Source organism: Aptenodytes forsteri, unplaced genomic scaffold, assembly GCF_000699145.1.
Source record: "Aptenodytes forsteri isolate BGI_AS27 unplaced genomic scaffold, ASM69914v1 Scaffold243, whole genome shotgun sequence".
NCBI classification, from domain to species: Eukaryota; Metazoa; Chordata; class Aves; order Sphenisciformes; family Spheniscidae; genus Aptenodytes; species Aptenodytes forsteri.
The window spans coordinates 2,874,523-2,902,027 of record NW_008795314.1 but is presented as its reverse complement, the minus strand read 5'-3'; the positions used below and the strand labels follow the sequence as shown (position 1 = coordinate 2,902,027).

General features: G+C 37.6%; 1 protein-coding gene across 1 annotated transcript in view; it reads left to right on the top strand.

The window, feature by feature from the left end:
- Window positions 1-27,505, top strand: part of B3GNTL1 (UDP-GlcNAc:betaGal beta-1,3-N-acetylglucosaminyltransferase-like 1) — a 120,517-nt gene that overhangs the window by 88,437 nt on the left and 4,575 nt on the right. The window contains exons 5-8 of the mRNA XM_019472119.1: window positions 2,558-2,682; window positions 12,318-12,453; window positions 22,640-22,708; window positions 24,497-24,571. Of these exons, the coding sequence (XP_019327664.1) occupies window positions 2,558-2,682; window positions 12,318-12,453; window positions 22,640-22,708; window positions 24,497-24,571 (405 nt within the window). The remainder of the gene's footprint in view (window positions 1-2,557; window positions 2,683-12,317; window positions 12,454-22,639; window positions 22,709-24,496; window positions 24,572-27,505) is intronic.

The following is a 27,505-nucleotide window of genomic DNA, read 5'->3' as shown; positions in this document are numbered from 1 at the left end:
TAGGAAGTCCCATCCCTGCAGGATCTATAACACAGTCAACATCTTTCCTCCCCTGAAAAATGCATGGCAGTGCCGCTCCTTTGTAATGTGAGAGGCCGCTGCTGAGCAATACAAGGCACCTGCTCCTTCCTCGGGGTGAGTGTACTTTATTTCAAAGTATTTCTGCCCATTAAAGTAAAGCAAAAGACCGCTCAGAACCAAACAGCTTTTTGAAAGATCCTTTTACTTTTGCAGTAACTCTCTTTTTTAATATACGTATTAACAGTTATCTTGAATAATGTAAAAGCTTATCCAGAAGAAAATGAATTGCAGATACATATGTGATGTAATCATATATCTGAATCAAAATATGACTATGCAGTAAGCTGATATGTGCTACAAAATTTGTGCCCTGCCTGACAGAGTCTAGTGTGTGACTGGAAAAAAGAAAAAGGTTTGAATTTTGCTGCTGACTCTCAGTAGTTCCATTAAAGTCCAGAATAAGAAAAAGATAGAAAGGGCTACAAGATAAATTGAAAGAATTTGAGTTTGTGTTTTTCTTACATTCTTGATGACTATGGTTGCTGTCTGCTACTCCAACTTCCCACAGATTTCTTTTGTGGCTTTCAAAGTAGGTTCATATAAAGCATAAATTGTATGAAGTTCTCTGAAAGTTTTCTTCTGCATCACAGCTCTTAAACTGGAAGTAAGAAAAATATCTACAAAGACAAACAATAGCTACAGATACGCTGCCCTAAGCAAGCAGTCAGATCCAAATCCATTTTATTCAGAATCTGGGAGTGTGGCCCAATTCAGTGTCTTAATCAACCTATCATATAGTGAAGTCTGGAGCTGCAAAGTACAGAGCTTGATTCGGTTCTGATTTCTTCCAAGATACAGATGTTCAGTTGAGTGTTTTGGATTTGTTTTCCAAGGTTCAAAGCTTTTTTTTGTCTCATTTCTCTTCCCCTTCCCACACCCCCTCGGCTGCTCAGTCTGGTGGGTATCGGAAACAGTCACTGAACTGTGTTGCTCTTGTAACTAGAAGGCCAGAAGAAACCACAGAGGGATTTTGTGTCCAGCACTTTAATTAGAGAATCTCCTTTTCTTAATTACGGAAGAAACTCAGAAGCTGTCGTAATGGGAAAAAATCAAATTTATTTTTCTTTTTAACTTGCGCTCTTATTATTTTTCTGTGTTGAAATAGGGTAAAGTTGAGGTTGAGGTTTATGCCCCTGTTATTCATGTATGTGATATTGCCTACAGAAAGAAATGTATTTCAATATCTTTCCCTTCTTTCACTTTTCCTTCTCAACTTTGTCATGTTATCTTTCAGCTTTTTCATTGATGCTAAACTTAAATGTTTTATTTGGCCCACCTGGTTTTATATATCTGAGATTTTTAGCCTGATAAAATCATGTGACCTTTTAAACACTGGGTTGACGGAAAGAAAAATCTGTCTACAGAAAGAAATGTATTTCAATATCTTTCCCTTCTTTCACTTTTCCTTCTCAACTTTGTCATGTTATCTTTCAGCTTTTTCATTGATGCTAAACTTAAATGTTTTATTTGGCCCACCTGGTTTTATATATCTGAGATTTTTAGCCTGATAAAATCATGTGACCTTTTAAACACTGGGTTGACGGAAAGAAAAATCTGTATTTAACCATAGAAAAATTAAATGTTCTAGCCATATTTCAAGAAGTTGCACCATTGTAAAAAGTAAATAGATGCAACTTTTTTACCTTCAGTATAGGGCTATATCTTTAAAGGTGGGCTTATGCTTTCATATGCTATGACGTGTAGTTGAATACTATGTGCCATACGATTGCCCTTCTGACACTGTATCTCTGGCATGAAGATTTTCTGATTTTTTAGGTGGGAAATGTTGCATATGATCATGAAATCTCTGATATCTCCTAGAGCCCGATAGATCCACAATTCTAGGAGATGTTTTTCTTGCAGTGTTTCAGCAGTATTGCTTGCAATCCCATTAAGAAGAATGTACCGTGGAAATAAGTCGCAAGAAAAAAAACCCAGTTTTGTTTTCAGACGTTGCCTCTTTCTGAGGTTGTTTTTATTAAGGTCTCTTATTATGGGGCCTGATTCACCTTTCCGAAGTAGAGACCAGTATATGTATTTGTATGGTAACCAAAGAAAGAAAGATAATGCTAGTAAAATGAAAAAACACTCTTCTGAAGTCACTGATCCCTTTCAGTAACCTATTTGGTTACATGGCACTTCAGGCATCATGAACTGTTCAGCAGCTGGGTTTCTCTCTTTTGGGACTAACCTGTACCAAGGTTTATATCCCTGTCAAAATGAGATGATGTTTATTTTTCCACCTCTGTCCTTGTGGTCAGCTGTACTTCATTTTTAAATAGCACTGCTTGCTTTCTTAACAGCTTTATCTTTTCTACAGATAAGTTTATTTAATGAGCCATTAGATAACTTCATGGAGACATACAGAAATAATAGGAAGAAAATGATGTTAAACCTTATTCATTTGGCAAAAAAAAAAAAAGTGGCTTCAGATGTAACTATGAATACTGGTTTGAAATAACTGCTTCTCTTCCAGGGTATTCCAGAAGATCTGTTGTTTTTTTATAAACATATCCAAAAGGGCGGTGAAGTCTTTCGAGTAAACCATTGCCTCCTGCTGTACCGTTACCATCCACAGGCTGCAACTCATTCCGTCCTAGAGTAAGTTGCATTTTCTGGTAGAACTTAAAAATTAGCTTCATCTTGGATGATTGGCAGCAAAGATGCTTAATCTCTTCAAGACATCACACAGCAAAATAATTACCTAGTTGTGTTTGTTTGTTGTGTGTTTTGGGTTTTTTTTTAAAAGGCTAAAAAGCAAGCATAACATAATGTGTTGGTAGTATCCTTTTTGATGGTGGAAGGTTAGTTTTCTGTTTGTTCTTGCTGTAATTTGCTTTTAGTAACATACTGTAATGCTGGAATTGAAATTAGGAATTGAAATCTTTGGTTCAGATACTGTTGCCCATACACTGTTGGTGTACCTGTGTTAATGATTTAGTGAGGCAGGGATGGGGTGGGGGCTCTTTAACATTTGACAAATATTCTAAGAAATTGTTTCATCTTTGCAACTGTTTTTGAAATAATTTCACAATAGGTATTGTAAGAGCAATGAAGCATTTTGGGGACTGCATTACAGCAGTACTGTTTTCTCAACTTCCAGTTACCATTCCTTCAGCTGAGACTCTTAACTGATCACGTGAGATGTTGTAATCTGCCTGAATAACCTCTCTGGTTATCTAAAGCATCTGAGTTTCTTACCCTCAAAGTATATTAAGAATACTTTGTATGATTATGTATCTCATCTGCTGAACGTGGCAAAAGCAAGCAGCGAAGCAGTAACTTCTTCAATACTTTGAACACGATTGCAAGAACGTGTTTGAAATATATCCTAGTGGTGAAATTTTATTGGGGTTTTCAATTAGGATTTTTAATATGTGAGGTTTTGAGTCTCATATTTTTTGCCATATGAACCATAATGTAAAAAAAATTTTTTTAATTTTAAAGCTTAATTTCAAAATGAACTGTCTCAATTTTAAAAAAGTAAACAGAAACTTGTAAACCAACAAAAACCTTCTTTTGAAAAAAATAATAAACCCTAAACCTTTCATCTGATAATGTGCTGTGTTTACATATATTATTTTCCTATTTTAAAAGGTCTAAACCATCTAAATCAGATAATGAGGTTTGAAAAATACCTGAGGATGTTTAGGAGTAATTATCTCAAGTGCTTCCTTGTAAGCTGTTGCCTGCTGCATTTACAGTGCTGGTCTACCCTTAAAGAAAATGTTAAATTGTCGATTGCTGATTCCTCTATGTGCTCATTTTACCTATCAAAGGCGTTCTTCCTGATCAGAAGTCCTGCGAGCTGAGCCAAAGTCGTTTCTTTCTCCTATGCATTGACATTAATGAAAAATTATGCGAGTTTTACTGTCCTTTAGGAGTCCCATACCAGAATCACAGTGGTAATTAAGTAAACTGTTTTCTTACTCATTAATGATATAAATACACTTTTCAGTCAGTCCTATTTGTATGGCTTTGTAGAACTGACTAGTAAAACTAAACATTTTAATGTGCATTTTAGTTGTATATCACTATATAATTGTATTGCTGTAAATACTACAGTCTGCTATCATAAATATCATGCTCACGGTTAATGTCACTATAGATCTTTATAAATACATATATATATATGTATGCATATGTATATAAAATCGTTTAACTCTGAAACAGTCATTCCAAGCAAATAGAAGATAGTCTTTGGATTTTTGCAAACAAATACGAGGTAAATTATGTTCCTTTTTATTGGTGTTTAACTGTAAGGGTTTTTTTTCTCTTTTAGTGTGTGATCATTTTGGCAGTTAGTTACAAACTTTTCAGCCACGCATCATGGGATGCTAGAACTCTTGGAAGCCTGTTGCTTGTATCTGTGGGAAAACATCTTACTCTTGGAATGAGTTTGTTTCGAATTTACTGCAAGCTGTTGCTTATTCAGATCTACAAGGTTGTGTGGCACAAGCACCCTGAATTACAACATACTCTGAGAATGTGGAAACACTGTAAGCTGTTTCAGATGTGCAGTTTGCATGTCCAAATTGGCGCCTTTCTTGTCTCATTCTAAGAAGTCAGGCTAGCCATTCTTCCTGTTGGCTTTTGCTGGTACTACTGTTAATAATATTTTGTGCGAGCTTTCAAATATGAGGTTGTGCAATATCTCTTCATATTGGCTTGTTCCCATTTGTTGCCTAAGTTGTGAAGGGCTGGCCAGCATTCGTTTCTAAAGACTGAGGTGCACATTGAGCAGGAGGAGGTTAATGGACTCATCACAAAGCTTTAAGTTTGTAATTTAAATTGGGTCTTTCCTAATTTGCCTTTTGGTCACTCCACCTTATTTAATATGTGTTCTACCTTTTCTAGAAGTCTTTTTTGATGTGTTTTGTTTGAGCGGTTTTCTATGGCATTTTGCCTTTTGCCATTGGCCTATGTTGTCTTTGAATTTTCAGAGTTAGCCTTGACCTGGATTTGGAAGTGGTAACTCACCAACCAGATTAATATCTTGTCTGAGATCAAAATGATGCTTGTAGGAAAGTTGATTTTTTTTTTTTTTTTTTTTTTTTTTTTTTTTTTTTTAATTAACAGTTTATACCTAGTTTCAGTTTTAAAAAATAGTTTGGAGCTGGTTAATACAACTTGTTTATAAAAAGGTGCGTAATTCAATCTTTTCAGCAAAGACAACAGTTGCTCGTAGCCTATTATGGGCTGATTTCAGTTTATGAGAGTGTCTTTCATTACTGTTCAGGGAAAAAAAAATGCCTGATTTTGCATTTTCAGACTTCCTAAAACATATATATAAAACTACTTGGCCATCAACATTTAGTTCTTTTTATTTAGTATGTATAACTGTAAACACTCATTATTTTTAGGTCATTTCCTATGATTAGTATCCTTCTGGAACAAATATCTAGAGGTGAAAGTATCTGTGAAGCAGGAAACAAAATGTTATTTGCATTCTCCCTTACCCTGGAGGCATCAGACTGCGTTATTAAATGTTTTGGGTGTATGACAGAATCTGAATGAAGAACAGTCTATATTTAGATTTCATTAGGTGCATACAGAAATATAAATGTTCTCATTGTAATTTCATCTACAGTCTATGATGGATACCTGCTAAATGTGAATGAGCAATACAAGTTTTGAGAAACTTCTCTTCAGCCAGGAATTTACAACACAAAATCCCACGTATTGTATCTCTCAGATCTGAATCATTTTATCTCACATTACAGCTTGTATCCTAGGGCTGTCTGTACTTTGTGCTACATAGCTACATTACACTGGTTTGATACAATATCAGAGCTGGCTTTATAGTGAGAAGTTCTGTAGTAAGAAAGTTTGGTGTATAATAAAAACATTGTAAAATTCATAGATTTTTATCTTGCCTAAAGGGAGAAAAAGGAACTGTATATAAAACAATGTACCTCATTGCAAGATGAAAGTCAGCTTGCAACAAGATGAGCAATAAAACATTGTACTTGTCTTTAGGTAGTGTTGCTCATGAAGACAGGCAGTTGGGGCAGGTAGCTAATCTTCGTAGCAATTCACAAGCTTTTGGTCAAGAGAAATTTAATTTACATGGAAAATAATGTTTGTACCTTCCCTCTGAGAATCTGGCGATTCCCTTTTATGCAGAAAATGTGAAGCGTACTTACAAGGTTTACAGTAATTTCATATGCTGTGTATTCAGAATGAGTATAATATTGTAAGAGCTTGTTCTGCAGAAATAACAAAAATTACGTAATCTATTGAAACCATCTGGTTTCAGGCACTAGAAGCTTCCAGTGTCATCTAAGCGAAGGAGAACAGGCACTTAGTCTGAAACACACATTTGGTTGTTTTAGAGGTACTCTGAGGCATGGGTCTCGTATCACTGATGAGCGCAGGAATGCCTGCTTCATTTCCTGCAAAAACATACGCATCCAAAAATAGGCAGGAGAGAGGGCTAGCGTAACATATTCCTGTAGAACTGAAATAAAGATGAGGTCAACTGCATTTTTATCTTCTATGCTTGCATTTGGCACTTCAATTAAACATGGAAACTAATGACCTCATTAGATTCTTGAAAAGTAAATGGCATTAACATTGATAGTCTCTGTCTTTCTTAATAAGCCTTTCATGAAAAATAGGCCACAATGCAAACCATGCCTCCGTTAATGACTCATGACCTGAAGATGAACTCAGACGTTAATAGAACCTATTAACAGTGTAAATGTAATAACTCAGTGGGACGATATAGTCCAGCAATTAATAAGTTCACATGAAGTTCAACAGAACGACGACGACAAAAAAAATCAGTTTATTCACCAGTATGGTCAAGGTTCAAATGGGATTAATTTCTGAATTTCCTGTGGATTGTAAGGACCTTGAATTCTGCGTGCAAAACTAGCTATAAAGAATCTGTTCTTTCAGCTCTCACTGTGATTAAAAAGTTCTCTGTTCTTCCATCTCTGGATTATCTATCAGGTGAGATTCACCTGTAATATAAAACTCTATTATCCTGCATTGAATAAAAAACCCCTGGAAGAGGCCGTTCGCTTGAATAGCTCCTCTTCCTGTCTGGTGTTAACTGAGTAGCGTGCGGGACCAACGTATATAGAAAAGGTCAGATTTATAGGTTTATAGTATTACCGTGGACAGTAATCAATGCCTAAAATTCCAGTACTGTTTAGGATATTGGGCTTGTATTTGTGCATTTCTCAAGTACTTGTACATCTGTCTGCTCTGTTGATTCACTTATGTAGCCTCACTGGGGGAAGGAGGGGAAAGGCAGTCAATATGGTGAGGTTTAACTGAGCTCACATTAAATCATATAGCTTTTATTGTCACATTATCTTTCATTTCAAAATAGGAGTAGAGCAGATGTTTCTTGACTCCTGTATTCAGTCAGTAGGTCACCGCACATTTTAACAGAGCTCCATTGTTATATCACTTGGGTGGATGGTATGGTAATAACTACTTGGGACTGAGGAACACACTTCGTAGTCATTCTCACCCGCTGCATGAATACCCTGATTTCACTCCTGCAGAATTTTGGCTCCTCTTCTTCCTTCCAGACTACATAACTGATGAGTATTGAGGGGCCACGGCAAATGAGATCTTAGGAAAATTATGTAAGCCTCTAGAATGATTTTCCAAGTAGAAAAATGTATACTCCTTACATTTCTTTTGTAAAGAAGTGACAAAAAAATTAAAGAAATGAGGAAAATAATGTACTTCAAGAATTTGGGTCAAGGAAGAGTATTAGGATGTGGGAACCACCTTCTACAATCAGAAGAATTTGTATCCCACCTTATGGCTGAGGAAAATCTTGTTAACTGAATACAGGCTAGGCAATGATACTAAAGGCTACTGGGAAACTGCTTACTGTAATCCTTTCTGACATGGGTAAGAAAAGCAGCCTTGGTTTGGGATGATGCAGAGTAATAATACCTCCTAGTTTTTGCTGGTGGCTATGAATATGTAATAATGCAAAATCTGAAAATAGCTGTGAGAATCGTCTCTGAGTAGTGGTTTGTACAACTTTGAGATCGTTTCAGGCATTTTCTTTAATCATCCTTTGCACGTTGCTACAGTTCCCGTCTCTTGCACCTGCACTGGCTCTTAAAAGATGGGAAAATGGCGTTCCCTTATCCCTCAAGGCAGGAATCCCAGTTATCTATTCTGGAAACATCAAAAAATGTGGCAAATTAGGTGAACCGGAAACCTGAAGGGGATAACTGAAACTCTCTCCTTTGGCTCTCTGTAAGCTACCTTTTGCTTCAACATGTGAGATACATTGTTCACGCAGAGCACGTTTTCACAAAGATTAAGCCTGTGGTTGTCACTCTACAGCTCAGTCACAAATTCTCCCCTCAATTCTGTATTTATCTGATGATCTCAGCTTGCGCTGTTAAAAGTATTTCAAGGTTAACTCAAGACTGCAAAGTGTTTGATACAAGTTAAAATTTTCATTAAAAAGGGCACACGCAATATGGGGATGTGATTTTTAAATACTTTTCTGTGAGCATTTTCGTAAGAATGCCTCATAGTGATGCAAGCAAAAAATCACAAGTGCCAAGTATATTGGCTTCATTTTCACAACCCAAAATAGGTATTTAAGAAAAACATTTATTGGTGTTTAAATGAAGCTGTCTGACAATATTCTTGTATTTGAACAGTGATCCAATTAATTTGGAGTTTAATGGGTTTCATATCCTTTTATTTCTGAGTGCAATTCCCTTAAATACTTTCCGCACTTTCATTTCTCAATACAACATTCACAGATAAGATTGGGTCACTAAATCTGCTTCAGTCTGAAATCTTTGTGGGTGATTGCCAGCAACGAGATTTGGTCTGCTTCAGTTTTACCTCTGTAGGGACTTCTGTGGAATACAGGCACCCATCACCTAGACAGCAAATGCATGCTGTCTGGAAGCAACCAATACTAAATGTACCGGGACATTTCCATGACTAATAGAAACATTTTCTCTGTGCCTGGACATAGATTCCAGTGTTTGTCCTACAACTAGAAGTTAGTTGATAATTCTTTTTATGCCTTGTAAGGTTGCCTGTTTTTTCCTTAGCCTTCTTAACTTCGCAAACTCAAGTGGAAAAGAAACTTGTCTGTGTCACTCAAGTCAACAGAACAGATTCTGAAGTACCTCTGGAATGTAATACAGTGTTATCCTTTTGAAGTCACATTTCAAAGTAAAATCAGTTTTAAAACCTTTCCATTTACGTGTAAAGCAATAATCTTCCTTTTTAGAAGCTAGCAGAAGCTCTAAAATTTCCAGTAAAGTGATCCTGGAAAAATACTTGACCTTCATATTTCTTTCCTTTAACTTTTCTTCTGGGAATATAGTATGCTCTAATGAACGTGGAAAAAGGCAACTGTCAAAGGATGCCAGCAGCAGCTAAAGCTTTGCAGCAGGAATGCAGCTTGTGGTTGCATTAGAAGAGATTTGCAATCAAATCCCAGATTTTTTTTTTTTTCCTCTCCATTAGTTGAAGTGCTGGTGCACAGCCGTAGTCTTCAAAACAGTGCGGAAATTTTATATGGAGTAACTGTTCTTCTTGGGTACATTTATTTGTGTGTGAAGTTCTTTCCAAGTTATCACACCACAATCAATAGTGAAGTGCTAAGCAGGATTTGGCTGTGCTCAAAAATCGCATGCTGAAGTGAAGTGGGCTCTCTGGACCTAACTAATAATCCCAGCAAGAATCCGTATGTCTTAGTGCTATGAGGGTTTCATGATTTTCAAACCATAATTCAGGGATGTGAAGGAACAACACAAAATTGCTATCAGTAAAATATTAGAAAAGTTTGCTAACAAACTTTTGGGAGCAAGTTAGTAACCTCAATAACCTCAAATGTTATACTCGTACCTCAGAGGTAAGAATAATTCAGAAGAATTAATTTGGCTTTGTGACATTTGATAATCCGTTATAAAAAGGAAAATTTTGAAAATGTTTTATAGAAGTCAGATGTTACTGTAATGCCAGATCATCAGACATGTCCAGTGATCATACTTACGCATTTACAGTTTTGTAAGAGAACCAAAACTGGTGTAATGCATACAGGATTATGGATAATCAGAACTGCAACTAGGAGATGGAGCAGTCTGATTCATTGATGAGAACGACTGGCAACAGCATAGCTGTAGCAGTTCCTGTTCCTGACTCTCTACCCACCTGGACAGTTTAGATCCCTAAATCAAGGAAGCTTAAATGGATTTTGATTTTTCTGTACAATGGCAAACTGCACTTGCAGACCCGAAGTAGCTTGCTGTAGCTGCCCGACGATAACCTCTGCTGAGTTGTGAATCGGAAGCCTTATTTGAAGCAGAGGAAATAACATATTCTTTCAGTATTTTGGTGTTTAAATTCCATACTAACTTGATACAGTCAGAAGACTGTGGGGCTCAAAGTTGAACTGTGACGAAGGTATATTGGTAGGAAAAAATATGTGCTTCCCAAGACAAAGAAAACCATAGGCAGCTTTAGGATCTCACAGGAAAATGACTAGTTTTTTTCCGTTAATGCTTTTACTAATTTCAGCATCTAATTTCTTGGATCACAAGATGTATTACAATTTGTAGAACAAGTTGTAACAATTGTTATAAAGCATATTGTGTTCTGTCGTGATAAAGCAAATGGAAAAACCTGTCTGAAGAAATGCTTTCCGAAAGGAGAGGCAATTAGGTGTTTATCAGAATTTCCTATGAAAGAAATTTTCAGCTCAAGGTGCCTTGTTCAAGAGATGTAGATTACGGAGATTCATCCGTTACACCATAAATTGAGGAAATCAATTTACTGTATCTAGAAAACTATTTATTAAGTATAAGATAGGTTCCTAGTTAATGAATATTAAATGAACCCTGGACATAAAACAGATGTTCTTAACAGCAGGCAGTTTTGTTTAAACCACTGTAAATGAAGTAGTCTTAAATATTACATTATACGGTGGGAATTGCTGTTTTAAAAGCAATTGAAAGTGATAAGAAATGTGCACATGCACACACACACAAGAAGTTGTAATTGTCAAAGTGAATTAATTAATGCAGTTGGGATGAATGGCCCATGAATGAAATGCTTTCCTTCAAGTTGTCCCCTCTTTCCAAGAACATATGTTGGACTTGTTGAAGATCCCGCCCAGTCTTCAGTTTTTAAAGATGTTAAGTGTTCCCTTGTCACTGTTTCCAAAGCCAAGCGGTTCATCATTTGGTGTTAGTCTCACAGTTTTTTACCTCAATTGCGTGGCTTAAATTATATTGTGGAACTTATTACAAATATAAAGACATAAAGGTGTAATTGGACACAGACATCTGCCAGTTTTCTTTTTTTCTAAAGCATATTTTAAGAAGTTTTATGAAGCATACCACTGTTTCAAAAAAAAAAAAAAAGAAAAATTTTCCACTGCTCTTTGTTTCTAGAAATGCTGTTTCTTATAAAACTCATCTTCAAATAAAGGCACAGTCGCATTCGTATTGCTGCTGAATAATACTTTGGAACCTTTTAAATTTAATAACTTTTATTTGGTCTGAAGTGTGCGTGTGCACATTCCTAAGTGTGAATGGTGTGTAACAGCCGGTAGTTTCAGTGTTGCATGTGATTTTGCAGTTCCGTGATTGTTGCTGTACGGGTGTCCACTGATTCAGAGCTTCAGCTGACTCGCTGAAGACTTCAGCCGAATACCACAATGTAAATGGACTTTCATTGTAGCACTGGGCTGTATATTTGGGTCGACTGGAGTACTGAATTTGTGAGATTTCAACTTCGCATTGACAAAGGAGAATGAATTCACGGGCAGATGGAACACTAAGAGGTCATCTTGGATTTAGGAGATGGTTTGCCTGTATGCACTGCAGGGTTATAGAGCAGTTCGTATGGTGGGTACGGGTATGGGCAAACTGTATTGGTGGGCAGTTGCAATTGTCGGTACTGAATTCGATTACCATAGCCACAGTTTTTCATCTTCCTGTGATCTCCTATTAGGGTTCTTGAAAATAATAGTGGTTTAGCTACAGCTTCAAATCTATCCTAATGATTTTTGTCTGAGAACTTCCACAGAATTTCTGTTTTTCTAGCAACAGTTTACATTTCCCTTGGAAATTTCTAGTACAATGTTTTGGTGTGATTTTTTGTATCTTGTTGAATCAGTTTGGTCAGGTTTATACGTATGTGAGTATGTACATATGCATATAGGTATATAATAATGCTAAAAGCTTTAGGGGTCAAAATCCACCCTTTTTCTAACTCTCCAGGGGAACCATCTGGAATCACCGAGTCAGGTTTCTTGAAGACAGAGTCCTGAGCTCCTGGACATCATTCACCATTTGGAATGCTGGCAAGCAAGGCAAGAAGCTCTACAGAAGCTTGTCACTAGCTAATCGGAAAAAGGTGAGCTAGTAAGAGTTGGGTAACATCTGTACAAAACCTCTTTCTTCTCTTTCATATGCCTCCTTGCTTCTTCCAACATAATGTAGGAAAATTCTCATAAGATATTGTGTCCCCAAAGTACTAGTTGATGATTAATATAAATTGGGGAAATTCTCAGTATTCTGCATAATGTATTTCTTCTTTTCAAATTACATTATTTAGAGCATACAGTGTGTATGTAGTGCAACATACGCACCTATGTTCCTGCTTGCTGATGACTAAGCATGATAAGAGGTTAGACACTCTACATAACTTTTTATGGCCTGCTACTGCGTAACTCACCATTGTAGTAGCCAGGTACCCCGGGTGAGTAGAATAACTCTTTATTTGGATGGTGTAAAACTAAACTATCTTGTCCAGGATTATTCGTACATGTGTAATATTTGCCCAGTTCCTAAGTGGATACTGGACAGGTCCCTATCAGATGCTGAGCAACCTGGTTTGTATTATGAGGAGTAGTTGTACCGTAACTCCCTTTTGAAAAGCTTGATTGTTTAAAAATAGGGGGAGGGTGCGAGGTGAACAGGCGAGTAGAAACTCTTGTACGTGGCTATCTAATTCAATTTACAATCAGTTGAAAATGTGGAGGTTACTTATATTTGGCAATGGCAGATATTTCTCAGGAGAGATTTGTCTGAGAGTTTAAATACCTTACTTTTATAGCATTTTCTTTTGTGTAATAACTTTCTGTTAGATAAAGACTTTAGGGCTAATGTCAAATGGCTGTTTCTTATAACGAACCACAGAACATTCATTTTATTACCAAATGTGTTTTCTTTTCTTAAAAATATGGATGGGAAGACAAAATGACAAATACATATATAAACCTGATTAATGTAATGGTCCTCAGACCACACACATATAAAAAAATAGAAGAAATTTGTATACCCATAGTCAAAATTACTGAAATATCATGGGAGACACTCACACAGTAAATACACAACACAAGAATTGAACCTGAATTTGATACTGCAATGCCATCCCTCTTTCATTGCCATCATGCGGCAGTGGGTGAACTGTATGAAGAAAGAAGATTAAATGCTATGTGTCTCCAGTCAGTTACTTCATTCCCAGAGGACAGAACCATCCATTAAATGTATTGAGTTATCTTGGTCATGCAGTGCATTGTGCACATGGCTTTGGGGGGTTTATGAAAATGTTCTCTTTCATTAGTATTTTGCAGAGCACTTTGTGAATTCCACTAACTCACTAGCAACCATTGCACTTTTCTGCCTACAGAATTATGAGAACTAGGAAATAAGTTCCAAGGGAAGAGATGGCAGCTTGTCTGGTAGTACTATGCAAGCAGGGATTTTTGAGATGTTACGGAAAAAATAGACTATGTTCTTTTTGTAGCAGTGTCTCACCATCTTAGGTGTTGGATTTTTTTTTTTTTTTGCTTTGGTTCGGTTTGGTTTTTAGCTTTTTCTGTGCCAAGCCAAAATGGAGACTAAGATTAAGATAGAACACCTCTCTAGCTTTGGGTTACATTTGCCACCTACTTCTATAGGTGACTCATTCAGGACTTCACATCCTGTTCAGCAAACACAATGATAATTTGAAGATGTCACTGCAGAGGTAATAAAAAGGGCAAGAGAAAAATAATATTGGTCGGGTTTTGCCATTTTTCTGCCAAAGAAGCAAAGCTTACCTCGTCGTCAGTAAGGAACAACCTTCATTCCCCAGTATGCTAGCGCTGGCCGTGTGGTTCTAATTAACTGGATCTTGACGTTCTTTCCAGCTGACCTTTACATAACGTTTGCTTTGGCAGTGTTGCAGGCCGTGATACTGTTTTGCTTCTGTCAAGGCTACAATTGCACATATTCCAGTATGCTTTAGTATGATATTGAAATATTGCATTGAGCGTTAACCCATTAATTACTGGATACTGTACCAGACACATTTAGCAAGCTTACATGACAGATGCAATTGCACATGCCAAGTATGACTCATTTTGCAAATGTACTGCAGAAAACTACTGCTAAAATGCAGTCACAGTCTGATCCGTAATACCTTATATAGAGTAATCAAACTTTATCCGCTAAGCCTGACACGTTATCTGAAGTATTCAGAGGTTTTCTCAATAACCAATGAAGATAAATAGCTTCAGAAAGTGACTTGTATCATCCTAAACGAGAGTAGAGGCCTAGCTTTTAGATAGTTAATTTCTGATTAAATTAGTGTTATCTGTGGTGATTAAAGCACTAGTTTTATGTAGTTGTTCAGGCTCACTATGATTGCCATTGTAACTTCCTAGCTTTTCCAAAAGTGGGATCCCAAGTCCTATCCATCTCAGTCAGAACTGAAGCTTAAATGATATCCTAATGTTTCATAGTTAAAAGACGAGTAGATGTGGCACTTAGGGACATGGTTTAGTGGGTGGTGGTGTTGGGTCGACGGTTGGACTCGATGATCTTAGAGGTCTTTTCCAACCTCAATGATTCTATGATTCTATAGTAAGTCATTGGCAAAAGGCTGTAGAAGTAGTTAAAACATCTCACTTCTCCAAGTGGTAATCAAAGGATTATGCTGCTGGAGTTTCAGGAAATAAATTCATAAAATTTGCAGTAGGTAATTCATGGCAGTCTTGATTTTATTCTAAATTAATAACAGTAAAAGGAGGCTAGTTAAACTCCATGTTATACTTTTCCTCAAAAATCCTTCAGGTGTTTTGTGGCTAATCTACAACTCTTGCCAAAGACTCTAAAATCCCATATGAACAAAGGCTGTAAATAGTTGTTGCTTTGTCCTTTCCAGCCCTAAAAACAATAAAATACTTTTCCTGTATTCCAGCCCTTTAAAGACTACCTTAACAAGATTTAAGCTTTCATATGTTCTGTTAATTACGAGAACACTAGAGATTCAGTATAATTTTGAATCTACAAGTAGAATCTAGTGTTGTCTTGTAAACGGAGGCCTTGGGATATGAATCCATCAATTATGAAAAATAGACACCTTTAAAATACAATTCCAAAAGCCCCTGAAGACAAAATATGATGTATTACATCAATACAATTACCTTTTTTTGCTCTGAAGGTCCAGTTGTGTAAAACAGTATGATCTTAAAAGGTCTAATACCCTTTGAAATGAAAGTAAAATTGCCAAAATAAGCTGTATAATTTAACTAAGCTTTACAATTTAACTATCTGAATTTAATTTCAGTTGTTTTTATACTTTAAGTCAGTTTAGACTCTCTTGAAAATTTCACCTATGCTCTGTTTCACTGTTGCTGCATCCTTTTATTGAGATTCAGAATTGCATTAGATGTCATGAGACTGATTTCCGTCGGAATGTGGAGTCAGAGCAGGGTTGTTTTCTAAATTGGTGCTAAGTACCTGTAGAAAATTTGGGACACATACTCCTAGAATAAATAACACCCCTGCCAAACCTATTACATACAGCTTGTATTATAAAGAATGTTTCTAGTATTTTTAGAACCTGATAAACAAAGCAATTTATTTCTTACACTGACTAGTTTTTTGTGGGATGTTTGAAAAGTGTAAGTACGTTGCATGCTGAACAGCATTGTTTCTTAGAAAACAGAATTTTGGCAATTCCAGGAAGCAGCAGTCTGTGTATGTTCCTACTCACTAACAAATTATTACTTTTAGTCTGCAAAACAGTCTGCATTTGAATTATGGCTATGTTAAAAGAGAAAAAGACACCTAAGCAATAGTCTCTCTTTTCCTTCAGACATCTGTATGGTGAATATTAAAATAATGCTTTGTCTCCAAAGAGTTCAGGCAAAAATCCAAGGCTCAGTATTTTTGCTAAACAGCAACACAAGAAAAAAATTATTCAACTAGTAGATTTTTTTATGAATTAATTACCAGGATCTCAGTATTCTTAGGGAAATTCTGTTTCCTGGCTGTCCCCTTCTCGATTCACGCAGTTGACAGTGGTTCAGTATTAGCATTTCTGCAAGAATGAAGTCGAACAGACCTTTTTTTGTTTAAAACACATCCGTCTTGTCTATAATTTGCAGCTGAAGATGGAAACCAAATGTTTTTGGGATGCTACATATGCCTGGAGGGTTTCTGAGCTGTCTTGTCTGCTCTTTTATTCTCCATAAAACTTTAGCTAAAAGGAGAACTTCAGCATTAACATTTTATGTCATTTCCGATAGCTGAAAATAGTGCTCAAGTAGCTAACAGAAAAGGAGGGGGAAAGGACGAAATAAGCATCAGCTAATTAGTAGCATGGAAACAGTACTAGTACACAGCCAGCCCATGAATTTTCTCTATGACAACCCTATCTGCCAGTGGCAAACTTGAAAGCTTCAAGAAAGTATTTTGTACACCCTTTTTCCTAGCTCATTAACCATTTAAAATCATCTGTTTGTTTCTCTTCACCTTTTTCTATGAGCAACATCACTAAACCACGTACTTCAACTATGATCCTTCAGCTCACTCACAAAAGCAAGAAATGTTTTAAGTTTTGTAGCATTTTAACTACTCTAAAGTATATGAATGGCAGTATGAGAGACTGAAGTGGGGACATGTAAAAGCAGAGAGACATAAATAAAGGGAAGAATATTACACCCACCTTGACTGTGGAGCGAAAGATAGAATGACAGCATGAAAGCGAGTTAAAAGAGAGCCTACAGAACAAGACGAGAGAGATGACATTTGAAAGCTTCAGTTAAATCCAGGTATAAAGCATCCTAAAAGGACACGGGGTAAAATAGAGGCTTCATTTTGGACTGTAGGCGAATACTTCATGCTGAAATATGGCAGGGAAATCTCCCTGCTGCTTCCATTCGGGAAGATGTGCTTTTTGCAATGTCTGTTTTGTCAGTAGAGAGGCATGCACGCTGGAAAAGTTACTGGCATAACTATTGTAGTTACCTGTTCTAGAGGAATGAGACACGCAACTAGTCCCCACACTTACATATAAAGGCAGTTGTATGTTTTATGTAATAAAGGAGATTTTGTGTGTACAATGTTTAGAAGCTTATTTTGCATGTTGGATTCTCTGAAGCAACTTCATTATGTATATGTGCAAAGAGGGAAGATGCTGCTGTCTTTAATGGAATAGTGTCTTTAAATGGAGTCATGAAATGCGTGCTTGGAATTTAAAGATACCCACAGCTTCCGTCATGGCTGTAACGCTAAAGAGGTGAAATAAAAGCAGCACCTGATACAGAAAATCACTCGGATTGTGACAGGGAGTTGCTTGCTAGTTTCATGGTTCCACTTGCGGTGTACTGGAAGATGTTTATGCCTCTGTGTCTCTTGTTCTGTTTGTCATTAACTGTATCTATTTAAATTTGCATTATAATGCTTTCAGTTACTTTGTTTTGACACGAATGGCCAAAATTGATTTAACTTTTGCGGAGATGTATATTAACATGCATCCGAGGCTTTATACAAGTTTGAATGAAAGAATTATAAACAGAAGAACCAAGAGGGTCACTAGAAGTTTAAAATGGATCAAGGATTGCATGAGATGTGGAGAGAATGCAATAGGGCAGATCTGCTCATACAGGATTTTGTAGAGAGTTTGCAGGTTGTCGTCTTTAAAGATAAATTTTATGAGTCCAATTGATGTAATGAGGAGGGAGAGGAGACAATGTGCAGGTAACGATTTATCAAAAGGGTTGTCCATTTTTTTCTGTCATGCTCTATTAAGTTATTCACTCTCCCTTGTAAAACTTGCCTCTCGTATCCTTCCGGCTAGAACAGATCTCGAGAATTTGCTGTGGTTACCTTTTGTTGCTTTCTGTAAATGATCATTGCAGACCTAAAGCAGACCACAGGTGAAAATAAGATGAGGGAATAAAATCCTGTGAAGATCATTTCACCATAAAAGGACATTATTAAGCTGATGAAATCTTTCAGTTTTTCCATTAGGAAATCTGAGTGGAATGGGAAGTGTAAGGAAGCATCCTCTGCAGTAGCCAACAAGGCAGTAAACAAGTCAAGTATGAAACAAACTATTAATTCTTGTGTAATAGTAGCACAGCTCAAAGAGCTAAATAATTACAGTTGCACCCCAAGCCCACTCTTACTGTCTTCCTAGATTGTACATTTGGAGAAGGATGAATCTGCTGCCCATTAATCTCCTTTTACCACAGGGAGGTCTGATAGTCCCAGCCTGTGTGTCCCTTCACACAGCTGCTGTGTTTATTAAAAAGAACCAGCCAGAGAAGTGCTTTTATCTTCCTCAAATGTGTCTTCCCCTAGCAGAGATTTTTTTTTTTTTTTTTTAGTAAATACCTTCTCTTTTGAGCCATATAAACTTGCTCTTATGAGGGAGAAAATTATTTCTCCTTTTTCCCTTACACTGCTGTTAATGTATGTTGCAATCCATATTTATAAAAATTACTTACAGTAATTATGCACTTGTATATAACAGATCTCTAGCTGCTTTTCCAGTTTAAAAAGAACCAGCCAGAGAAGTGCTTTTATCTTCCTCAAATGTGTCTTCCCCTAGCAGAGATTTTTTTTTTTTTTTTTTAGTAAATACCTTCTCTTTTGAGCCATATAAACTTGCTCTTATGAGGGAGAAAATTATTTCTCCTTTTTCCCTTACACTGCTGTTAATGTATGTTGCAATCCATATTTATAAAAATTACTTACAGTAATTATGCACTTGTATATAACAGATCTCTAGCTGTCTTTTCCAGTTTTTAGCAGAGAGAAATAGCAGCCTTTTTTTTTTGTTTTGGAATTGTGCAGATTTTCATACAAGTGATGTTCGAAACAAAAATATGTAGTCATTTATATATTTTCTTAAAACTGAAGTGTGATCTGAGGACTCTGTAAGCTTCAGTGGTTTCATATTGTCAGGGGCATTGCAAAAGCCATTTTGCTAGAAGGAGGGGGAAAAAAAAACAACGTGAGACTGCTTTATAGCTTTATAATTCATAGGTTCCTCCCTGGGAGACGGTAGTTCATGTGTGGATAGATGGTCTTCATAAAAGATATGAAGAAAGAAGCCCATTAATGCAGGAAAATAAATAGGTAACTCTGGGTTTATCCTAATAGTATAAAGTAAATAGCTCATATAAGCCTGATGCCTTGAGTTCTCCTTATAGGATAAACAACTGTGCGCAAGTCCTGTATTTAGACTCCAGCCATAGATTTTCTTTAATTGGAAAATAAATAGTGTGTGTCAGAAAAATAGTTGACTTACATTTTGGCCACCCACATGGTGTACAGTCTGGCAGAAAAATTGCCCACTCAAGTCTGACCTGTTTTATAATACTGTAAATATCAGATTTAAGCTGGCTGAATCCATTGAAAATTATACGTAGAGATACCTTAGTGGTAACTCAAAAAAAGGTTAGAGTCATTTCCATCTTCCAAGGGAAATTTGTCACAGCCTTACCTGTCAAGTTTTTTTTTTCCACGCAGCTGCTGTTAGCAGGAGTTCCGTGTGCTAGGTCGTCTGGGGGTGGTTAGTACGGCAAAGGCAGTTTGCAGAATTTTCTACACGCGGTAGTATGAGTTACGGCACAGGATGAGAGGAAGTATTATGATTATTGGTAATCGAGTGATACAAGAACTATCTTTGGTTCTCTAACACCATTCATGTTAGGAAGAAATCTGTGCACCAGCCAGGGGTTTCTGTTAACTGGATTATAACATGCTGAAGGTGAACAGTGTGATACTTCCCAGCACGGATCTTACAGCTGAATTCTTGGTTACTGACATTAAAGCGTAGATAGAATTTCACTTTACCTTATGTCAAAAGTTTTGGTGTTTTGGTTTGGTTTTTAAAATCTATAGAGTATAAGCAGCTGAAAAAATAGCTCCAATTATTGGAAGATAAGTCAATGTATTGGACTGTATTTATTCCCAAAACACTGTTGGGTTGACAGTTAAGACATATCCTGCTAAATTTTGTTTATAATGATCACAGCTTCTAGGACCGTAAAACATTAGTGGTGGAACTGAGATTCAGAATATTCGAGAATTTTAAAGGTGGTTAACACAGAATGAAAAGTATACAGCTAAGTAACCTCTCTTTCCACAGTGGCTTCTACTTGCTTCCCTTCACATATATGCATATTTATAGGGGAGGGTGTGTATGTGTATGTATGTACGCATATAGAAGAGGGGTAGAGGAAATTTTGGGATGTAGTTTACTGTGCTCAGTTCACACCACCTGATTTTTCACCTACAATAAAGCATTACAGTGGGCATGGAAATAGGGCCACGGATGTAAAGTGTATTAACTTGCGTTTAAGAGACAAAAGAAAGCCTAAGAAAGATCCTCGTTCTTAGTCTTCGTGCTTGGAGTTGCTTGTGTTTGCTACTGTCTCACCCAGCCTGCATCAGCCACAAAGACCTTGTACGATGTCTAGTAACTTCCTGGGACTGCCCTGAATTCCCTCGTTTCTGTCTATTTCCATTATAATGCCTGAAACAGGGGGAAGGGTCCGTAGTGCGATCCCTGCATCAGGAGCGTCCAAAGCAAAAGTCTGGATCAGCTGGCCTGTAATGCGATTCCTTTAGTCTACAGCCCCAAAGTGAAAACTTAATGTTTCCTTAATGTTCTGGTCTTTCTTTCTTTTGGTGCGTGTTTTCAAGCAACCTATTTTCCAGGTATGAATGTCTACCGCAAAGTGGTTCCAAGGAGGTTGGAACCTGCCCACCCCCTCCAGTGTATTAGCTGTATTTTCCACAGTGACTTTGTGTGGTGGTGGTGTTTAGCCATATTTGTAGTCCCTTGATATTTTTGTTTGTATTCTCTTTCCATTGATGTTTAATGGAAGAACTGATAATTACGGTATTTAAGGATTTGGATAGAAAACTGTTCCATTGGAGAGTGGAAATATCTCCGAAGTATTTTTGACGTAGAAACATCTTTTATGTTTCAAGAGAATGCAGCTCTATCTGGCCGTTGCCTGTAAACACACATCTAACACCGTTCTGTTCCTCTGCAGTTTTGCCCTTGGGCTGCGAAGGTGGCACTCTGCATCGCGAGTGAGGTAGCAATAAAGGACACACAAGTTTAGCATTATGACACCAGTGCTCTCGTGTCAGTTTTTTCCTCTGCACAAACAGAATGAGGTCACTTTAGGTAAAAGAAAACTCTCTTAATCACAAGAGGAAAACGTGTGAGAGAGATTTGTAGACACAGAAAGCAAGCCAGCCTTTTGCAGCCTTCTCTAACTTAATAAATTAATAAACAGCTGTTTGGCTTTTCAAATTTTCTCAGCAGTAAGTGTTGTTAATCAATTTTTAATGCAACAATTAAAAGGATAGGAAAACTGCTATCCAGCTTTCACCAGAATAATTGATTTCTGCAAGACCTTAACTATCTCTTAACTGTTCTGCTTCAGTGTAAGAGTTCTGTGCAGAATACACAAATAGAGCCAATGGAAGTCAGAGGAAAACATAGCTATGTTTATTTTAAAAAGTCTTCCCAAATGTTAGTGGCAACCTAATGGTTCAAAAATGAGGCCACTGTATTTTGGATTGCAGGTATTTAATCTGCCTGCATATTTATGAGGAATGCAAATAAAAAACCGTCTGAAATATTTGGCAACTAGGGCTGCAAATAATGCCTCCATAACTACAGTAAGAATAACCAAAACGAAGCAGTAATCATAAGAGTTTAAACACCAAATCTGCTGAACATTTCCGTTGAAAAATACAAAGTCCAAACCCATAGAAATTCCCAACCTTGGTGTGTTATGGCCTAGAATTGAGGCTGGTATTACCAGAGCATCCAAAGCAACAGTGGAGCACTGTTATACTGAGGTATCTGGTGGGAGATTATAAGCTTGTGGTGGGCAGAACGAGGACGGTTTGTACTATCTAATCTTAGGTGTTTAGTGGAAGTGCCGAAATGAGGAGGCTAGTCTCTGTTTTCAGTTTACTTAGCATATTGCTGAGGATGAAGCTGATGATCTCATAGATGTTTTCTCTTACGCAGTCAGTAGCTTAGATTACCTGTTCTCATGTTCATAAAAACATAATGTGCTCATAGACAGCTACAAAATTTGCCCATCTCCTTAAGATACACCCGGAAAGGATTTAATAAATTTTTAAGCTCCGTAGGAGGACCAGGGTGCATTGCCCTATTCCCGGGTTCATTCACATGCCTGTAGTGTTACTTACGTAGATACGCTACAGGTGAAATATCTGCTGGTACCAAAGAATGGTATTGAAATGCTCTGCTTCTCTTTTGCCAGGTAACTGCATTTTGTGATGTTGATGAAAAGAAAATAACAAAAGGATTCTACACCTATGAAGAATCTGAGGTTAGTTATAAGTACTCTTGCATTCTTTACTGTGATCTAGAAGTGTTCTGGGAAATGTGATGAAAGAACACATCACTGATTTTAAATACTGTATAACAACTCATTTTGATGAGGAGGCCGTGACAGAAGACTAGATAGCTGGGGATTGATCCTGGAATGCGAACCATGGAGCCAGAACTACGGACCTCACACTCACTGAAGTCAGTTTAGAAAGACAAAAATATATATACTCTGAAAGGATTCTGATGATGGGGTAAAACAATGCCTTCACTGACGCTTTTCTTTTAACTGGGAGTAGAATTTGGCTCATGATGGCTAAAAGTCAAATACCTGTTAAAATAAAGAAAGCTTCTGTGATTAATTGTAACCTATCTGTATATTATACCGTATCTGAACAAAACTGATAGGTTCCTTGGGAGCCTAAAATTGTAGGTGGCAACATTTTATTCCCTAGACAAGGAAGCATGGTATTTAGATGCCAATAAACAATCCATATAGAAAAAAAATGTTGTCGCAGTATTAATTTCATGATAGCAATTAGCTCAAGACCAGGAGCAAAGCTTCATCCAGATTCAGTCCCTACAACAGTTGGTGAAAAGACAGTTCTTAGTTTCACTGGGCATTGGATCAGATCCTGTGAGCGCAGTCTTCCGAGAGTGCAATTTGACATTACAGCTTAGCCAGTCTAACTGCAGGGGTGGTCTGACTGCGCTCGCTGGCCTCAGCCACGCACTCCCACTGCTTTGTTTATAATGGGTCTAGCAATCTTGTGGCTAAAGGATGACTTGATTCAGTTATCTGGCAGAAAAGGAACCCTCAAAATAAAAGGTTTTCCAGCAAGTTATCTTGTGAATCAAATTACCCTGAGATTGCGTGTTCCTTATATCTGATAGGAGTAGGACTGAGGGGAGGGGTAGAGGGAGAGGAGGGGCACCTCCTCAGATACAGCTTGTGGTTAGACTAGGGTAACTGTAAAATCAAATTCTATACTGGAAGATGAGTGCTTTCAGCCGCATGAAAGCAATCGGAGTTCAGGATTTTGACCTGGAATACCGAGGACTCACTAACTACCAGTGCAGTAATACTGTCAGCATATTTGTTACAGATCCTGTGCATTTGTCCTCCTGAGACATACCCATCCTCTCAGATCAGTCGTAAAGAAGATTGTACTGCAACCTGTTGTGAATCCTTAGAAAATTCTGCAGCTTGGATCCATGGTGAAGTCCCAGTTGGGCATAAGCCATTTAACAGCTCCCACTGAGAGGGAAAGATTCTCCTTTGTATCCGCTATTGTGCCTGCTCTGATGCTTCTCTGATGGCACAGTAAGCTGATGCAGCTCACTAAAGTGGCAGAAAATTAACCTGCCAAAAAAAGAAAGAACATATTTTTTTATGGGGTAGGCTATTAAAGCAGCATACCTTGCAATCAGATCAAAGAGGGAATTGTTTGGGAAAGGGCTAAAAGCAGAGCTTGGAGGTAAGGAAGAAGCAGCGGAGGAGAGGAGTGAGACCTTCTCCTTTCAACAGCAGAAGGCTCTTAATTCAGATCTGGTGTAACGTGTAACTTCGTTCAAAGAAACACAATTGTATTGAAAGATTATGGTAAGAAAATAAGGGGTACTTGAAACGACTGGCAAAATAATGAGCGGAAGCATGTGACCAGCTGGACTATTTAGCATGAGGTCTCAAAGTAATTTTTTCCCCTTTTAGTGTTTAGTAGCTCCTAAAACTAAGCTAACAAGTAATCCTGTGTGCCTCTCTACTGAAGTCTACTGCTTTTTCCTGCAGGAGAGACCAAAACCAAAAATTCCTATATGTCACTTCAGAGACGCAACTCCACCTTTCATTATCTGCGTGAAGCTGGTGAGAACCACCTTTAGCCTTGGCTTTATGTGCAAAATCAGTATTTGCTCCTTATGAACATGAATTTCTATTTACTGTAAGTAGCTTTTCCCAGAAGCTTCTACTATGCAATTGAATGGCCTTTTTAATCAAATTGATTGTGCAGAGTATTTCAGGGATTTAAAACAGCAGTGTTAAGTAAAGTAGTATTAAGAATAATAAAAGGTACAGCTTCTGTAAAGGAGCTTGGATCTGTTTTACTTCCTTGCCCAACATTATATACACAAATGAGCATATACAGTCAGCCACCTGGCCTCGCTTATTCCTAATACTGTGCAGCCCTATGTATGTGTCCTGGCTTCGGTTGGGATAGAGTTAATTTTCTTCCTAGTTGCCTCAGTTGCTGACTGAGGTTAAACCACCAGAACGGCAAGGCTTTGTTTTTTAATTCGGACCTTACACGCCATTTTGTTTGGCACTGCCAATTCTGGAGCCTCTTTTGTGCCTGACTGTGGTAACTTTCTTACTTCAGCTGGTTTAATTGACCTAATAACATAACTAGAAGATGATAACCAGTTATTTTGCTGTTATATTTACAATAGCAAAGCACAGTGTATGGGATAACACAGAAGTTTTAAAGCAAAATAGCAAATACATTCTAGTTGCAAATGCTAGTAAAGAAGTCTCTAACAGTAACTAAAACCTGTAGCTACGTATAAACACTGACATTCTAATGCTGTACTAGATCTGTTCAGAGATTGATTAGCCAAATCTCATCACATCTGGTACAGTCTGCTTTTAACTTAGCACTCCCAACTTTACGATCAACTCTGAGATCATAACTATGAGTTGTAAAGAAAGACTGAAAGTACCTTAGGGCATTATCATGTACTGTTGGTTGATAAGCTCTTGGATAAGCTAGTAATATTACAACTAATTTAATTTTTCATACTACATATAATGGTGGGTGGAAGTCCCTAGACAAAACATCTGTGCAACCTGTTATAAAGCACGTTTAATTTGCGAAGCCCTTACAATGAGACTATTATACATCTTGCCTGAAAACTCTGGTCCGTGACTTCAGTTGTGATTTCAGTCTATTTTTCCGCTCACGGCCACTGAGCATTTTCTACTTGCTGATCACAGAACAGTATAGGCCATAGTATCGTTTAAGTAATATGCAGTGTTTTCTTTGGAAATACAGTCTGACCTACTTGAAACAGTTTCAGAGTTTGTAAAGTTGCTTCTAAAATCTGTCTTTGAAGCAGCTCACTTTTTAGGAGAATGTAAGAAAGTCAATGGCCTTTCGTATGGAGCCACATCTCTAGAAACTGCAGGCAAGTTACCTCCTTACCCCTCTCACTTCATGATTGAATTACACAGTTGGCTACTGTGGAAGCTGGTGTTACGAGAGCTGATGGCAAAAACACCCTAGTGCCGAGGTAAATGAAGATCAATGCGCATGGAGTCCCCGCAGCGTTATACGCTGGGAAAACAAAATAGTGGCCAGTCAAGAACAATGCTGGTAATAAACTTGCGTAACAACATAATAAAAGTCCATAATGGAGCTTACCTTTCTACAGATTTTAAACATACTGATACCCGTTAATAATACGAACCTCACGGTACACCTGTGTCATTATACCATATTATTATTTTAATATTACGAAGACAGAGAATCAGGTTGTTAGAAAAACAAATTTATAATAAAGAACTGAAACCAAATTTTTCTGTTAGTGGTGCCTAATACCCTGTTATCACCTGAGAAACGACAGACATCGTAAGAAAGAAATAAAAACCATAAATATATCTGTACCAAAGTGTAGGAAGCATAAAACCCAGTGGAGAGAGAAAAGGAATCGGAGAGTCTCAGGAAGCAAGCAGCAGTGCTCCGAGTCCCACTCCAGAACAAAGTCGTCTGGACGCTCCTTTTCTCTACCATCGGGTTTTGCAGCTGATCTTAAGGAATAGTTTTTAGCAACCTCTTTCAGCTGTTGTCATACGTGCTGTATTTTACTACTGTTGTTAGGAGTCTTCGTGGAGGCTGTCAGAACCCGTGAAATCCCACTCTTACTACATGCGAGGTTGTGGGCGGATTGAAATGGCCGCAGCTTTCAGTAGTAGTTTTGTCATGGAAAGTAGTCTTCTACCAAAACAAAACAAGTTGATAAATGTCTGTGGTTTAAAATATCGAGGTATCTGTCTGCAGCAGCTTTCAGGCTTCTAGACCTGACCACTAAAGGTGGTGCTTTCTGTGCAGCCCACACATGAAGCAACAGCTAAAACCAAAACTTTCCACTTGCTTTTCTACATTTCTTCTTCCAACATGCGTTTTGAAAGTGGGAGCATAGGAAAAAGCAGGATAGAGGATAAGTACATAAAATATTAAGGCTGCATCAAATGAGAAATATTTTCTTTTTTGCGATAGCTATCGCTGCCTCTCTGATGCTATTCACCCAGATTTATCAAATCAAACTGTGCAAAAAGTGTTGCTGTTACAAGTTAAAGTCCCAGTCTGATGTGAAAGACTACAATTGAGACATAAAATTTCTCTGCAAAAGGGGTGCTATCCTTGCGCGTACTGTGGGGGCAAAACCAAAACTGCTGTGTTTGAGAGGTTACAAATGACCTGTATTTTCAAACTACTTAGGGCAAGTAGCTTTACCCAGCTCTGTGTTTCAGGTCATGCAGCAAGCAAGCATCACAAACCCCAGTGACCATACGGACATGTCTTGTGTAGACAGCTGTCAACGCAACAGCTACAACTTAGCTCCATGTTCATGGAACTGCTGGAAGTTTACGTAAGGCAGAACTCACTGCAGATCCTCTTAGCGAATTTCTTAAACAAAAAAGTCACCAACAAATTCCTAAACATCCCAGACTTCCAAATTTAGCTTTATTATTTACCAATGTAAGTTCATCACCATCCTTCTGAAGAAGAAAGTGTCCTGGGGC